Here is a 16,349-nt window from a genome sequence, read left to right as displayed (position 1 = left end):
CAAAGAAATTCACATCCGTCGCCAGCGCAGGCGGAGCATGGCGGTTTTATGGCCGATGCTCGAGCACGACCACCAAACCCAGCAAATGGCGGAGTTGGAACATCGCGCATTCATAATATGGCCTCAGGGTCGAGATCGGTCACCATGGATTCCGGTGAAATTGCCCGGATCATTCAAGAAGGAATTACAGCTGGCCTGCTTCGTAATGCTCGGGGGCCAACAGGCTTCACCCCTAACACTCCATTCACGCTAGAGATATTGACATATCCCTTGCCCGACAGATTCAAGTATCCTCGCATTAAAGAGTATGATGGGACGACCGACCCCATCAACCATCTCAATGTATACACTGATGTCATGAACTTGCTAGTTACGCCGAATCAGGTTATGTGCAAAGCCTTTCCACAAACGCTGACTAACGCTGCTAGGGATTGGTTCTCGACATTGGGGCCCAACTCCATAGCCTCATTCTCAGATTTGGCTGATAAGTTCTCAGCCTTCTTTGCAAGTAGCAAGCGAATCAGGAAGACCGCGACCTCTCTCATGCAACTTCGCCAGGGACCAACCGAAACCTTGCAAGGATTTATGACAAGGTTCAACAAGGAAAGGCTTCAAATACCCAACCTCCACATCACAGCAGCTGTCTTCGCCCTCACTTACGTCGTAAGATGTGAAGCTTTCAAGATATCTTTATCAAAGACCCCACCGCAGACAGTGATCGAGCTCCTCACCCGAGCTAAAAAATACATCAATATGGAGGAAACACTAAATCCAAGGAGACCTAGTCCTTCTCATGAAAAGACCGAGAACAAAAGGCAACATGATCCCATCCCTAGGCATGAGGTTCCCCGGGATAAGCGCAGGAACGAGGCGCCATTAGCATCTCTCACTCGGTTGAAAACCTCTTAAGACAAACATTTTGATGGAGGTTAAGGATATGAAAGAATTAAAGCGGCCTTCAAGGATGAAGTCGCCCCCTGACACAAGAGATAGGAGCAAGTATTGCAAATTTCACCGGGATCATGGGCATACTACAGAGGACTGTTATGCTTTACAGCGAGAAATTGAAGCCCTTATCAAAAGAGAATTTTTAAAGAATTACATTGGTCATGATAAACGGCCAAGGAATGACCGGGACAATCGGAAAGAGCCTGGGGCTGGAAGCAGTGCACAACCCACTGCCAGAACCATTAATATTATTGTTGGGGGCATAGCATCCGGTGGAGACACAAGTAGTGGGCGGAAGCAATATGCCCGCCAACATGCTCATATCCTAAGAGAATCCAGTGATGAAGTTAAAGACATCACTTTTGGTGCAAGAGATTTGGAAGGAATATCATATCCTCATGACGATGCCTTGGTCGTTTCTGCGGTTGTGGCTAACTTCGAAGTAAGGAGGATTCTGGATGATAATGGGAGTGCCGTGAACATACTGTCGCAGGAGGCTTTCGCCAAAATGGGAATCTCTCCCAAGCAGCTCAAAGCAGTAAAAACTCCCCTACAAGGATTTGGTGGTGGAATCATTATCCCTGAAGGCATCTTCGAGCTCCCGCTTACATTAGGAGCTGGTAGTACACAAGTGACGGAGATCACACCATTCCAAGTGGTTAACACCCCAATGGCCTACAACATTATTCTGGGAAGACCCCTATTGAACAAGATCCAGGCTATTGTGTCAACTTTCCACCTCGCCATGAAGTTCCCCACAGGTCATGGCATTGGAGTAGTTCGAGGAGACCAAACGACGGCTAGACAGTGCCATTTTACAAGCATCCGAGGCATGAGTACTGATGTCATGTAACTCGTCGAGCTCGAGCTCGAGCCAAGGGGTAGATTGGCCCCCGTTGAGGAATTGGAAGTGGTCGAGCTCGAGCACAGAAAAGCCGTTACTATTGGTCGAGATCTGAAGGCCAACCTTCGGGAGGAAGTCATCAGTTGTCTGTCCCGCAACATTGATGTTTTTACATGGAAGGTGGGGGATATACCAAGGATAGACCTAGAAGTAGCTGTCCATAAACTTAATATCAACCCAGGGGCCAAACTTGTTAAGCAAAGGAAGAGACAATTTGCGCCAGAAAGACGTGTGGTCATTCAGGAAAAAGTCGGTAAATTGTTGGGAGCGGGGATCATAAGGGAAGTCCAATACTCCGATTTGCTCGCTAATGTTGTTCTGGTGAAAAAGCCCAGCGGTAAGTGGAGGGTCTGCATTGACTTCACAGATCTGAATAAGGCATGCCCAAAGGACAGCTACCCGCTACCTAGGATCGATAATCTTGTGGATAGCACATCTGGACATAAGCTGTTCAGCTTCTTAGATGCTTTCTCAGGGTATCATCAAATCCTCATGGCCAAAGAAGACCAAGAGAAGACTTCATTCATGGCTGATTCAGCCATATATTGCTGTAGGGTGATGCCATTTGGGTTGAAAAATGCTGGGACAATATATCAGAGGCTCATCGACAAAGTCTTCGCTGATTTGATAGGGAAGAACATCGAGGCCTATGTGGATGACATGGTTGTAAAAAGTAAGAAGGTGGAGGAACATATATCCGACCTTCAAGAGGTGTTCGCACCCTACGAAAATATAAGATGAAGTTTAACCCAGAGAAGTGTGTATTTGGTATAGCTTCAGGAAAGTTTCTAGGTTTCATGATCACTCATCGGGGGATTGAGGCTAACCCCCACAAAATTCAGGCTCTAGCAGCAATGGAAACACCAAGGACCAAGAAAGAGGTTCAAAAGTTGACAGGCAGGGTAGCCGCCTTAAACAGGTTCATGTCCCGAGCAGCAGATAGGTGCTTCCCCTTCTTCAAAGCCCTTAGGGATAACCATTGCTCTGAATGGAATGAGGAGTGTGGGAAGGCTTTTCAAGAGCTCAAGCAGACATTCGAATCTCTTCCTTTCCTCACCAAACCCGAGCCCGGAGATACTCGGTATTTGTACTTAGCCGTATCTCAGAATGCAGTGAGTGGTGTCTTGGTGAAAGAGGTTAACAGGGGCCAGCAACCCATTTATTACGTAAGCAAAGTTCTACTTGATGCAGAAACAAGATACACTTTGGCAAAGCAACTTGCCCTTGCACTGATAGTAGCGGCACGAAAACTTCGGCAATATTTTTAGTCACATCCTATTGTTGTGCTTACCAACCAGCCTCTAAAACACATTCTTCAGAAACCAGACGTCTCAGGAAGATTACTAAGGTGGGCAATTGAACTCAGAGAATTTGATATAGAGTTCAAGCCCCGTCCATCTATTAAAGCTCAGGCCTTAGCTGACTTCATTACAGAACTCACTCCAAGGCCTCGGGGGCCAGATAGTAGCTTGAGCTCGAGCATAACTGCGTGGGAAATTTTCGTAGATGGAGCATCGAACTCCTCGGGCTCGGGCGCAGGGGTCATAATCATAAGTCCGGACATGCTCATAAACATTCAGTGTGCACTAAGGTTCGAATTTGAGGCGACCAATAATGAAGCTGAGTATGAGGCCGTCATCATAGCTATGGAACTCGCCATAAATCTCGAGCTTGAAACTATCAAAATTTATAGTGATTCCCAGCTGATGGTTGAGCAAATCGAAGGGACGTTCGATAGAAAGGATGAGAAGATGAGATTATACTGCTTGAAAGTGCATGATCTCCAGAGAAAGTTCAAGAGTTGTGAAATTGTAAAAATTTCTCGGGCTGAGAATTGTAGGGTAGATGCGTTGTCAAGATTGGTGTTCATGGGAATAGATGGGCTTGACAGGACAGTCCACGTCAGAATTGTAACCGAGCCAAGCATCAATCAGATCGTAGGCGTCATGGATATTGATAATGAGCCATCATGGATGGACCCAATAGTGGACTTCATAAAATATGACAGTCTTCCAGCAGATCCTCGGGCAGCGAGAAGCATCCGATCTAAAGCTCCGAGGTATTGCATGATTGAAGGTGTTTTATTTCGCAGGAGCCTCACACTTCCGTACCTCAGATGCCTTAGGCCTTCCGAATCATCCCAGGCCCTAGAAGAAGTTCATGAAGGTGTATATGGGAACCATCAAGGAGCTCGGGCTTTAGCCTTCAAACTCATAAGGTATGGATATTATTGGTCAACCATGAAGAAAGACGCCCAGGAATATGTCAAGAAGTGTGATAAGTGCCAAAGATTTGGCAATGTCATCCACTCTCCCGCAGAAGACCTCACTAGCATTAGTTGCACAGCCCCATTTGAGCAGTGGGAAATTGACATCCTTGGTCCCTTTCCAATAAGTAGGGGACAATTGAAGTTTGTGGCTGTGGCTGTAGAGTATTTCACTAAGTGGGTAGAGGCCGAGCCTTTAGCAACAATTTCAGAGCCGAAGTTAAGAAGTTTCATTTGAAGATCCATCATATGCAAGTTCGGGATACCGAAAGTCCTCATAACTGATAATGGTAGGCAATTTGACAATGCACAATTTAAAAACTTTTGTACCGACCTAGGGGTTGATCACCGTTTGACGTCGGTTTCCCATCCTCAAAGTAATGGTCTCGTCGAAGTGACCAATCAGATTATATTGCAAGACCTCCATACAAGGATCGGTGATGCAAGAGGTTCCTGGTCTGACGAGTTGCCTTCCATACTTTGGACGTATAGAACGTCACACAAAACTACTACAGGGGAAACCCCCTTCATGTTGGCTTTTGGAATTGATGCCACCATCCCTGTTGAAGTCAGGTTGCCCAGCCAAAGAAGGCTCGAGCCCGAAGATGCAGGGCACACAACTGAACACCTCGACCTCTTGGAAGAAGTTCGTGATCGGGTAGCTTTAAAAATGACCTCCTACCAGGATAAAATAGCAAAGTACTTCAATAAAAAAGTAAGGACGTGGAGATTTAGAGCCGGAGACCTTGTGTTAAGAAGGGTTGAAGCAGCAGGTCATGCCTCAGGCAAGCTAGGACCAGTTTGGGAAGGGCCCTTCGAAGTCATACGACAACTCCGAGGTGCATACAGTTTAAGAGATACGTCAAGAAGGCCGCTTCCAAGACCACGGAACGTCGAGAATTTAAAGCTATATTATAAGTAACTTGGTCTTCCAGTTATCCGTAGTCAGGCCTGCGCATCAAGGTTCACGTTTTCAATTGTCAGGCCTGTGTGCCAAGTTTTATTTTTCAGTAGTCAGGTCTGCGTGCCAAGGCTCACGTTTTTAGTTGTCAGGCCTGCGTGCCAAGTTTGTTTTTAAAGTATAATAAGAATTAAGCAATTTGTCAAAATATGATCTAGCTACAAAAAGCCTTGCCCCGCGCAAGCAACTTAAGCCTTGCCCCGTGCAAGCAATCAAAAAAAAGCATTGCCCCGTGCAAGCAACTCAAGCCTTGCCCTGCGCAAGCAACTAAAGCCTTGCCCTGCGCAAGCAACTTAAGCCTTACCCCGTGCAAGAAATCAACAAGCCTTGCCCCGCGCAAGCACGTCAAGTAACATTTCCGATCACACAGTGCCCGATCAATGGTATGAGAGATCTTATAAAAAGGCCATTTACAGTCCTCGGGAACACGCTATAGGTTGGTACAATTACGTCGTCATGCATGCTCGAGCTCGATACATAATTTTCATAAATGAGTTTACAAATTGAGTCCTTGAGATAACTTTGTGTATGCTCGAGCTCAATACATAATGTTCATAAATGAGTTTACAAATTGAGTCCTCGTGATAACTTGTCTACATGCTCAAGTTCTACACTTGATGTTCAAAAATGATTTTACAAATTGAGTCCTCGAGATAACTTGTCTACATGCTCGAGTTCAACACTAAATGTTCAAAAATGATTTTACAAATTGAGTCCTTGAGATATTTAATTAATCTAGGCGTCGCATTGTCAATTCACCTAGGCGTCGAGATACTTAATTAATCTAGGCGTCGAGTTGTCAATTCATCTTAGGCGTCAAGTTATTGAACCATCTTAACGTCGAGCTATTTGAGTTTGTCATGATCGAGACATCAGCCATACATTATCGAGCAAAATGAAAAATACTTGATTGAGCAAAATACCATAAATGGAACATTATCTAACATCGAGCAGAATACTTGTTCAAAATACAAAAAAAAGGGGATGTCATCATGAGAAAAAACATAAACTAATCTAGGTCCTCGGCTCTTTCTCCCGAGGCCGTGCTCCCCTGCTCTTCCACTGCGTCCTCGCCGTCAATATCGACCTCCTTGTCCTCGATGGTTTCCTAGGACTCTGAAAGCTCGAGGTTCAGCAACCTCAGGATTGCTCTTTAAATCCTCGGGTTTGGCGTCAGGCTTCGACCTCAAAAATGCCCAAGCCTCTTTGAAAGCGTGGAAGTACGAGCCTATGGCGTACTCTCCCTTAAGCCCGTTGAACTCCTCGGACATTTTGAAATCCTCGATCGCAACCCCTCAAGCTTCAGGCAGGCGAGTTTCGAAATCAATTTTCAAACACTCAATCTCGAGCTTTAAATCCTTAGCTTCGCCCTTGGTAGCTCCAGCCTCTTCCCGAGCTCTCTGGACGTCGTTCTTCGAGTCTTCGAGTTCCCACTGGAGAAGGAAGCGCTCAGCTTCCAAGTCGGCTATCCTCTTCTCATTTGCTCGAGAAGTGTCCTCGAGCTCAGTAGTTTTTTGTGCCTCGTCTTTTCCCTTCAGAGAAAGGCCTCGGGCAATGCTCAGAGCCTGCATCATATAAACCTGAGCTTAAAGCAATCAATCGTATAAACCCATAAATTACACCAAGTAAGTTGAGTGAGCTTACCTTCAGTGTGAGAGATTCAAGAGCCTTCATACCTTCATCAAAATCGAGGTCCTTTCGATACTTGTCCACGATGCTGGACACCAGGGGACACCAATCAGGATCTTGATTTTGGAACGAGGGCATAGATGGGACCCCATCCTCGAGGTCAACAACCTCGGGGGTACGCCTTGGCCAAGGACGTGACCAAGGTGGGGCAGTTGGAGTCTCATTGGCCTGTATGGTCGGGGATTGTCCCCGGGCAGAAGGTTCCCCTGGCCCACTCCTAATATTCTCGGGGCCTGAATCTCGAGCTCTCTTCTTCCCTCTCTTTTGACCTGGAGCTTGAGCTTGAGGGGCCTTCATATTTTTGGTTACGGCCTGTTTGAGGGTTGAAGGATCAAAAGTCATCTCTGCAAAAAACAAGTCATTGACATGAGCACAATTATACGTTCAAAGACAGATCAGTAAGGAAGAAGGCAAAAAGATTATCCCTACCCTCAGTGCCTTTCACATCCGCGAGATCGAGAACGTCATCCCCGAGAATGTCCTCTATATCATATACAAGAGGCTCGAGGTTCTCTAACATCATCCTATGCCTTTCTAAAGACTCAAAATAGGCCTGGCCATCACAAAACCTGGGAGTATCGGGCAAAACCCACTTAGGACTAAAAGGAAGGTCACTATCTTGAGGTGCGACATAAAACCACTTTTCTTTCCATCCTTTCAATGAACTAGGCATCCTCCGTAATCTAAAGCCTCCTCGGGATGAAAGGTAAGCAAAACAGGTATATTGAGGTAACTGTTTCAGGTCGAAGACCATTCTACAGAGATCGACGTATGGGTTAATTCCTAGGTATCTATAGGCTATAAAAAATAGGTGAGCATCCTCCACCCATTTGGCACAAGCTGTCCAGGGCTCATGTTATGCTCAACCAATAAAGACACAAAAAAGGGATGCAGAGGCCATCTAAATCCCCCCTTTAGTGAGTCCCTAAAAATCACGAACTCTCCATCCCGAGCAAAGGCCATCCTATCCTCTACCCCTGGCGTCCTAATATCACATTTTGGTATGAGCCCATGCTCCCTACCCGTCAATATTGCTAGATGCTCTTTAAATTTACAAGGAACCTCGGGGTACCTAAATGGGGTCGGGATACTTTGTGCCCGAGGTTGGGCATTAATTGGGACAGCCATAGGTATGATCGAGCATCCTATGTCCTTGGGAGTACTCCTCGAGGAGGAGGACGAAGACTCAGTACTACTACTGCTAGACATCTTAAACTAGGTAAAAAAGTGCCTAAAGAATAACTTAAAAACTCAAGATTTTACCTTAAAGTCGACGCTTAAAAACTCAAAGTTCTGATCCCGACGATTAGCAAGAGAAGTTTACTGAGAGTAAAAAGTGAAAAATGAAATGTGGAGAGGGTATTTATAGGTAACAGGAGCGGGTAGTCCAAAGGTCACTACCCCGACCATCAGATCTGGCCACGTGTCCTACATCCACCCCCTACCATTTTTTACCGCCTTTTCCTATTTTAGGGCTTACCTCAGTACATGTCAGCCCTTCTGAACACCTGTCATCAAAAACATTCTCGAGCTAAATTCCCGACCTCTTATTTCCAGTCTCTTTGCATCATATCCTCGAGCGAAGGCTTCGAGCATATATGCACGGGGGCCAATGATAGTGACATTTCCAGCAGCCCGATCACAACATTATCCTGATGACTATTTTCGATGAACTTATAACTCCAACTATGGAGTCCTCGAGCATATGCTCCCCTCACAACCTACGATTGTTGACCCTTTAGAATTCCTACGCAATTAGGACTCTAACTCAACCATATATTTGACTCCTGCAAGGATTCTATCCCATGTATAATTATGGAATTTGACCAACTCCTTAACTATTCAGGACTCCAACAGATAAGGACATCCAGCTAGTTGAGTCCCACTGGGAGAATGTCGCTTACTACTATAAATACAGAACCTTAAACCATTATTCAAGTACGTTTTTCATTATTCTCCAGCATATAGCCTCACACATATAATTCCCTTTCTGACTTAAGCATCGGAGGGGCGACAAGAACACACCTCGTTGCCTTTGTTTCAGGTACCGGAAAACTACGATCGTGATCAACCCGAATCATCAAGCTCGGAAAATCTGCAGGTACGAATTTTTGTAGCATCAAATACTATTCTTTTTTTTTTTAATTTCTTTTTTCACTACTTTTGTTTATCAAGAATGATAGAGTAATACATTTGTTACAAAGAGAAAATCGAGAATATTTTTTACTTTTACCTTCTTAGGTGGATTTGCGTCAATTCTAAAAACAATTGGATCATTTGTCTCCTATCCTGTGTTCACAAGTGATTCAATGTACTTAATTTAACATAAAAAAGTTTTTCTAATGAATCAAAACATAAAATAAAGGTAAGAATAATGTTATCAACAGTAAAGATTACCAATAGTCGTCATACGTAATATACACATTGTTGTTTGTTATTTGATGCACGATGTAATAAAAAAACTATCATATTAATGCATCAGATAACGAATTGTTAAAATTATGTCACGTACAAATACTAACAATAATCTTCACTAGGAATAACATCACTCTAAAAGTAAAATGTTTCTTTCTAACCTAGTTGTGTCGAAGAGAAGATTAATCTTGACTAGTATAGGATAGTTAAAGTGTTATTCAACCCCTAATTGAGAAATGTTCATTTTTATGAGAGTCGAGAAAGTAAGTCAATAATTGGCCTATGATAAAAATGAAAAACATAGAAATTCACAAAAAGAAAAGAAATAAAATTGTTAAAACCTCATGGACGGCCTAGATTATGAATTGTTGTGTCCCATTTTAATGTATTTTTAAGAAGTGTTTATAAAAAGTTTAAATAGATATAAATGAATTGTGGATAAATGAGTAGTATTCTTAAATTTCATAAAATATAAGGATAAAAAGTGATTTGACCATTTATAAATAATTTCTGACAGAGTAAAGTTTTTTGTATAGGAGAAATTGCTAGAAAATTTAACAAATGTTGATGTGGCGGATTTTGATTGATTTTTTTTTTTTTTCATTTTTGGTTGCATAGTCCATTGAAATTCTGTTAATTGACAATCTGTGAATCTTTCTAACATTTTCTTATGTACATGTAGCATCTCTCTTGTAAATATGAACCAAACATAAGCTTCACTCCCATTTGTTCAAAAAATTTTAAAATTCATGTTGATTATGCATTTTACATGATTCATAACTTTTATCAATATTTTAATTACACATTTCGTCAACTTTCACTAAAACTACTAACGATTTGATTTCAGCCAAACCAAATAGGGACTAACTATTTTCGTTAATTTCACTCAAAAGAATTTCTACGATCAACATGGTTAGAGTGCTTGTTTTATGCAGAGGACTTGTTAAAAAAAATCAGTAAGGTCAAAACAGTTGCATGAGGTGACTGACCTGGGGTTCTTTGTTTTAAAGAACACAATAATAAGGAAGTAAAAAATAATGTTATTCATAGTTAGTAATTGTAGTAGTCATTTTATGTGACAATTTATTATTTGAAGCATTAATTTCCTGTAATTCTATAATCTCAAATAACAAATTAACATAAAGAATGACTATTGCAATTGATAACTATGAATAATATTACTCAAAAGTACAACATTATTCTCCAATGTGTGAAAGATCTCTATGTTCGTCATATGTGGAGATAATTATCAATAAATATTAACTCTTGACGACTCATTCTATTCAGAAAGTTCTTACATTAAGATAGTGTTCTTGATAATATCTATTTTTCTCTTATCACTAGACATAATCCTAAACATGTTGTATTGAAAAAGAACTTTTGTGGACAAGATCTATCTTAGCTTATGTTGCAACATTTTCAATGTAATCAACATTAGCATTGAAGATGTGGATTGAATTTAAAATACTTGCACTTCGATAACGCAATGCCATTTATAACTCTCAATAGCAACACCATGTCCTCATACTTCATTACGAGCTTGTAGATGTGCATTTATGACCATTCGATTGGGTACAACACCTAACATGTCAACAGTGTCTTTGGCAAATAAATGCAAGTACAGACATAACTACAACGGATGAAGTCTCATTTCTAGTAACTTTCGAGTCAGTTACATAAATCCTTTTTTGTCACTTCGTTTGATTCTGTTGGGTGATATTGGGCTACTCTCACCCCAAAAACTAGCTCAATAGATGACGCTTTCCCTCACATTTATAAAGTAAATACCAACCCTATCCACAATCGATGTGGGACAACCTCAACAATCTCTTCATCACACATCGATTTTACGGGAGACCAAACACTTTTCCCCCCCACATATTGGGCCCTACGGGAGATCAAACTCGTCTCCCCCTCACACGACACATATCTCTGTGATTGTTGGATCGGAGACTTGTTGATAAACCATTCTGATACCATCTGTTGGGTGGTAGTGGGTTTCTCTCACCCCAAAAACTAACTCAAGAGGTGAAACTTATCTCATCCACAATCGATATGAACAATCTCAACAGATTCATTATCAGATATTCTAGAAAATTCAAAGGAATTTGAATCTTAATCAATGCATGTTATGAAACTACTTTGATAAAGGATTGAGATGAAGAATCAAAAAATTTTCTGATAGGTTAAATGTGCATCCTATCCTACCTTCTTCACAATCATTTGTTTCTATTTACAGAATAAAAAGAAAAATATCGCCAGCAAATTCAAATGTATGATGAAAGTCATAAAATCATAATTCAAGAGCAGCAAATTGTGCAGAGAAAGGAGCAGGAGTTTTATCCAGAGACGAAAGTTAACCGAGATCAATCTCAACCCTTTCGGGGTTTGGCCGTTCGGTTTGATTTGCAACAAGCTCGACGCCTAGCTGTCCTTTGTCACCAGCACCAAATGCATATAGCTTACCGGATTCTGTGAGGGCCAAAGTGTGGGCGTTCCAGTATATGGAATTCGTGAGGCTTATTTGAACAACCCTTTCGTTCACTTGCTTTAGTGATGTTACAAGCTTGGGGCTTAAGACATTTACTTGCCCATTTTCCTGAAATTTACACAACGGTAAGGTCTCACAGCGTTACACAGAATGAAAAAATAACATGGCATGGGAATCTGTTAGTGTAGATGAAGTTATTAAGGATTTTCAAAAACAGAAATAAACTATGCTTTATTTCCAGTAAATATGAGGTTGGCTACATGAATCCTTATGCGCCATTCAGCCATATTCGCTATTACTACTGAGAGAATTAAAGCAATTATATCCTTAACAACTATTACCCGCCATTTTAACTTTGCTCTACCCCTCACTCTTGCACCTTTCTCTACCAGAATCATATTACTCCTATGACTCAAGGGAACTTTTTAGATCGTCACAAAAAAATAACCCGATCACTCATGTTGTGGTTTCTTAATTTATCCTCAATCAGCTCCATCTCCACTTGTTGGCGTATATTCTCAGTTTCTTATCCACATATAATACTTAACCAGTAGCGATATAAGCCAACAGATGAAGTCAAAACAAGAATAATCTTGAGCCGATAATCCACGATCTTAAGGAGCTAAATAAAGCCAAAAGTAAAATAAGAACAAAATTTATGGCGAAGTAAAGGGCATAAACTAATTTCAAATTATCGTGGTTCAAATTCGAAAGGTGGTATTAAATAGTTGGAAAAATCATTTGTTTCTATTTACAGAATAAAAAGAAAAATATCGCCAGCAAATTCAAATGTATGATGAAAGTCATAAAATCATAATTCAAGAGCAGCAAATTGTGCAGAGAAAGGAGCAGGAGTTTTATCCAGAGACGAAAGTTAACCGAGATCAATCTCAACCCTTTCGGGGTTTGGCCGTTCGGTTTGATTTGCAACAAGCTCGACGCCTAGCTGTCCTTTGTCACCAGCACCAAATGCATATAGCTTACCGGATTCTGTGAGGGCCAAAGTGTGGGCGTTCCAGTATATGGAATTCGTGAGGCTTATTTGAACAACCCTTTCGTTCACTTGCTTTAGTGATGTTACAAGCTTGGGGCTTAAGACATTTACTTGCCCATTTTCCTGAAATTTACACAACGGTAAGGTCTCACAGCGTTACACAGAATGAAAAAATAACATGGCATGGGAATCTGTTAGTGTAGATGAAGTTATTAAGGATTTTCAAAACAGAAATAAACTATGCTTTATTTCCAGTAAATATGAGGTTGGCTACATGAATCCTTATTCGCCATTTAGCCATATTCGCTATTACTACTGAGAGAATTAAAGCAATTATATCCTTAACAACTATTACCCGCCATTTTAACTTTGTTCTACCCCTCACTCTTGCACCTTTCTCTACCAGAATCATATTACTCCTATGACTCAAGGGAACTTTTTAGATCGTCGCAAAAACATAACCCGATCACTCATGTTGTGGTTTCTTAATTTATCCTCAATCAGCTCCATCTCCACTTGTCGGCGTATATTCTCAGTTTCTTATCCACATATAATACTTAACCAGTAGCGATATAAGCCAACAGATGAAGTCAAAACAAGAATAATCTTGAGCCGATAATCCACGATCTTAAGGAGCTAAATAAAGCCAAAAGTAAAATAAGAACAAAATTTATGGCGAAGTAAAGGGCATAAACTAATTTCAAATTATCGTGGTTCAAATTCGAAAGGTGGTATTAAATAGTTGGAAACCTGATATATAAATGCAAAGATCCTAGCAGCTAATTCGCTCGGGAAACAAATAAAAAGTAAAAACAAAGTCCAAGACAGACCTGTTCATCTTCAGCCACAGTGTTATGCCCAAGACTAGAAGATTCCCCACACCCAAAGGAATACACGTCACCATTGTCTGAAACAACAAAAGTCGTATAATCCCCCGTAGCAACATGGACAGCTTTGACATTGCTTAGTGCTTCAACCACCTTTGGAATGGATTCTGATTCTTCATTCCCATGGCCCAAGCATCCATAACGCCCCCAGCCCCACGTGCAAACCCGCCCATCCTTTCCCACGACTGCAGCATGCCAAGCCCCGGCTGCAACCACAACAGGTTGAAGATTCAAAGACTGGAACTGCTCGATTATTCTTGGTAACTTCTCATCGGTTCTTGCACCGTGCCCAAGTTTTCCACCCAATCCACAACCAACCGAGTATACTGACCTGATATATCAAATAGAGAGATCATTTAAGTAATAATAAAAAAAGATCACGACAATGCAAGTGCACCTCTACATGGTACCAAAGAGAAATGGAATTTCCAATGACGTATAAATGCTAGAAAACATATAGAAATGGATAAATTTTGGTAATTGAATTATTTGACTATTAACTCATATCCATTTTGGGAATACGGCGCATGTTGCCAGAGGCAGAGAGATTAATGTGCGTTTTCAAGCAGTAACAATTATGCATAACAAGGGCATTTAAAGCTATTAACACTGTTTTCAGAATTAGATCACTGATGATTATATCTACACAAATAAATAAAAGAAAAAGGGAGCTCACATGCCACTAGGTTGACAAGCCAAAGCAAGGAGGTAGCAATATCCAGCAGCAATTTGAACTACTGGTATATTTTCAAGCGGCCCCAACAGTGGACGAGGCTCGAGATCATTCGCTTCAGTATGATGGCCAAGTTTGCTTTCATTCCCCCAAGAAAATGTGTAAACCCTGCCTTCTCTCGATAATACAGCTGTGAAGAAATTTCCAATAGCAGCTTGCACGACGAAAATGTCTTTTAAAGATTCAACTAGCTGAGGAATAGTTACAAATTTATTTCCTAGAGGCCCAAATTCTGCGTCCCCAAAGGAATTTTTCCCAAAGGCATAGACCTTTCCTGTATCACTTATCAGCATAGTTCGGCCAGCCCCTACTGATGCTTGAATGATATGAATGCCATGCAGAGATCTGCAATGCAAGAAGTTCTATTAAATTCTGTCTTGTTTCTTGCTCTCACAGCATCAAGTTTACTACAGTAACATAAAATTGCAACCTAATTAAGCGAGGCCGGGACTCCTCATCCATGGTTCCATGTCCAAGTTGTCCTGTGTTATTAGACCCGAAAGAGTATACAGCTCCTTTAGCAGTCAAAGCAATACTGTGACCTGGACCGGCTATTGCCTGCGACTTTTCCCTCCGGGTACATGCTTCTCCAGCCAGCAGGAATCTTAAGACAAGTTTCCATGACCCCCCGCACATTTGCTTCAGTTCTAGCCTTTGCTCATCGGTCATTGGCTTAAATATGGCTCTCATCCGGCACATATCAAGAGCCGCTAGTTCTGATAATGAGAGCTCGTATTGGGGGGCAAAGTGTGCAGGCCGTCTAAAGAACAAGCATGTTATCTGCACCACAAGGTTATGATTCAAATCAGCAGCATCATCAATTCTAATTCATATACGAGGTTCAATAGCAGAATTCTAAGATTAAATACACTTGCCTCGAGTTTTGCAAGATCCTGCGGATCCAAATTACATGCAGTAAGGACATGAAGAACAATAGAAGGATTAGCAGATAACGGGAATTCCCCTGGGCTAGCATTTCCAAAGCAATGCCTTTGCTGCTTCTGAAATGTTGCTATGGGAGAGGTGACAAGAGCTGTAATTGTTTGCTCGGGAATGTTATGGTACTGAACACTAGACATTCCGCTAGTAGTGGCATCCATGGGCACTGCTCAACTCTGCAGTGCCCACACTAGGCACTAGCGAAGATATTTATATTCTGAAAATCATAAAAGCGCGTTCAGGTTACTCCATTTCGTTCCATATTCACTATATCATTTTATTACAATTAAACATCAATTTTCAACTTATACATCATGAACGTGAGTATGTATTCAGGCATTAAACCTGCAAGCATACGCACGATAAAAATCAAAACATCAAACTGAACAAAATAATGCAAGAGTTCACAAACTCAAAAAATGCCACACCACTTCACAGAATAAACTAACCTAGCAGTGAGGATTAGAAGACAGCATGTAAAGAAAAATTATGTAAATAAAAGTAACTTTTCCATCTAACAGAACCATATCAAGTTTAGCAAATTCATAACACATCCAATTGGAATCATCAAAATTAAGTAGTCTCCAACACGAAAATGCTCGAGATGTTAATGGAAAAAGGCACCAAATCAACAAAAATAGCAGTGGGAGATCAACAATTGTAATGAAAGGACAAAGATGTGAACAAAAAAGGAAATTCGCAATCAGATCAAACCATAATTCAAGCAAACTCTAGAACACAAAAACTCGAAAAACATAATAAAGCAATCTGACATGCCTTAACAAAGAATACTGTGGCATGAATTTTAGCACTAAAAAGGGCTAAATTCCACTCTTGTACATGATCAAGACAATCTAATCACAAATTTAATCCAAAATTAAGGCAAAAACCATATAAGGGCAAAATCAGTAACAACCCAGAACATAGATTACATGAACAAACAACTTTGTATATCAATTGACCATAAAAAGCAAGTGATTAACATCGCACATGTACAAGGATATCTCGATGATCCTTGAACAAGTATCATTTATTAAAAAACCAAAAATAATAAAGTGGAGTTATACAATAATTGTCGAAATCAAAATATTTAAGTTCTTGAATATGTACATTATGATCATT

The 16,349-nt window shown here is 41.1% G+C and overlaps 3 protein-coding genes across 3 annotated transcripts; 2 read left to right on the top strand and 1 right to left on the bottom strand.

The window, feature by feature from the left end:
• Window positions 1-117: 117 nt before the first annotated feature.
• On the top strand, window positions 118-909 carry LOC111404638. The gene has a single exon (XM_023033420.1). The coding sequence runs from the start codon at window positions 118-120 to the stop codon at window positions 907-909; it is 792 nt and encodes a 263-aa protein (XP_022889188.1).
• A 1,680-nt stretch (window positions 910-2,589) lies between these two features.
• Window positions 2,590-5,040, top strand: LOC111404631. The gene is made up of 3 exons (XM_023033415.1): window positions 2,590-3,018; window positions 3,151-4,345; window positions 4,457-5,040. Exons 1-3 carry the CDS (start codon window positions 2,590-2,592, stop codon window positions 5,038-5,040), a joined length of 2,208 nt encoding a protein of 735 aa, XP_022889183.1.
• A 7,368-nt stretch (window positions 5,041-12,408) lies between these two features.
• Window positions 12,409-16,339, bottom strand: LOC111394903 (ultraviolet-B receptor UVR8-like). Its single transcript, XM_023020953.1, has 5 exons — window positions 15,164-16,339; window positions 14,719-15,068; window positions 14,232-14,633; window positions 13,499-13,886; window positions 12,409-12,791 (listed from the first exon to the last, which is right to left on the bottom strand). Exons 1-5 carry the CDS (start codon window positions 15,386-15,388, stop codon window positions 12,549-12,551), a joined length of 1,608 nt encoding a protein of 535 aa, XP_022876721.1. The 5' UTR covers window positions 15,389-16,339; the 3' UTR covers window positions 12,409-12,548.
• Window positions 16,340-16,349: the final 10 nt, after the last annotated feature.

Source organism: Olea europaea, chromosome 1 (genome assembly GCF_002742605.1).
Source record: "Olea europaea var. sylvestris chromosome 1, O_europaea_v1, whole genome shotgun sequence".
Classification (NCBI taxonomy): domain Eukaryota; kingdom Viridiplantae; phylum Streptophyta; class Magnoliopsida; order Lamiales; family Oleaceae; genus Olea; species Olea europaea.
Note: the sequence above shows the minus strand (reverse complement) of the source record. Positions and strands in the feature narration are given on the sequence as shown.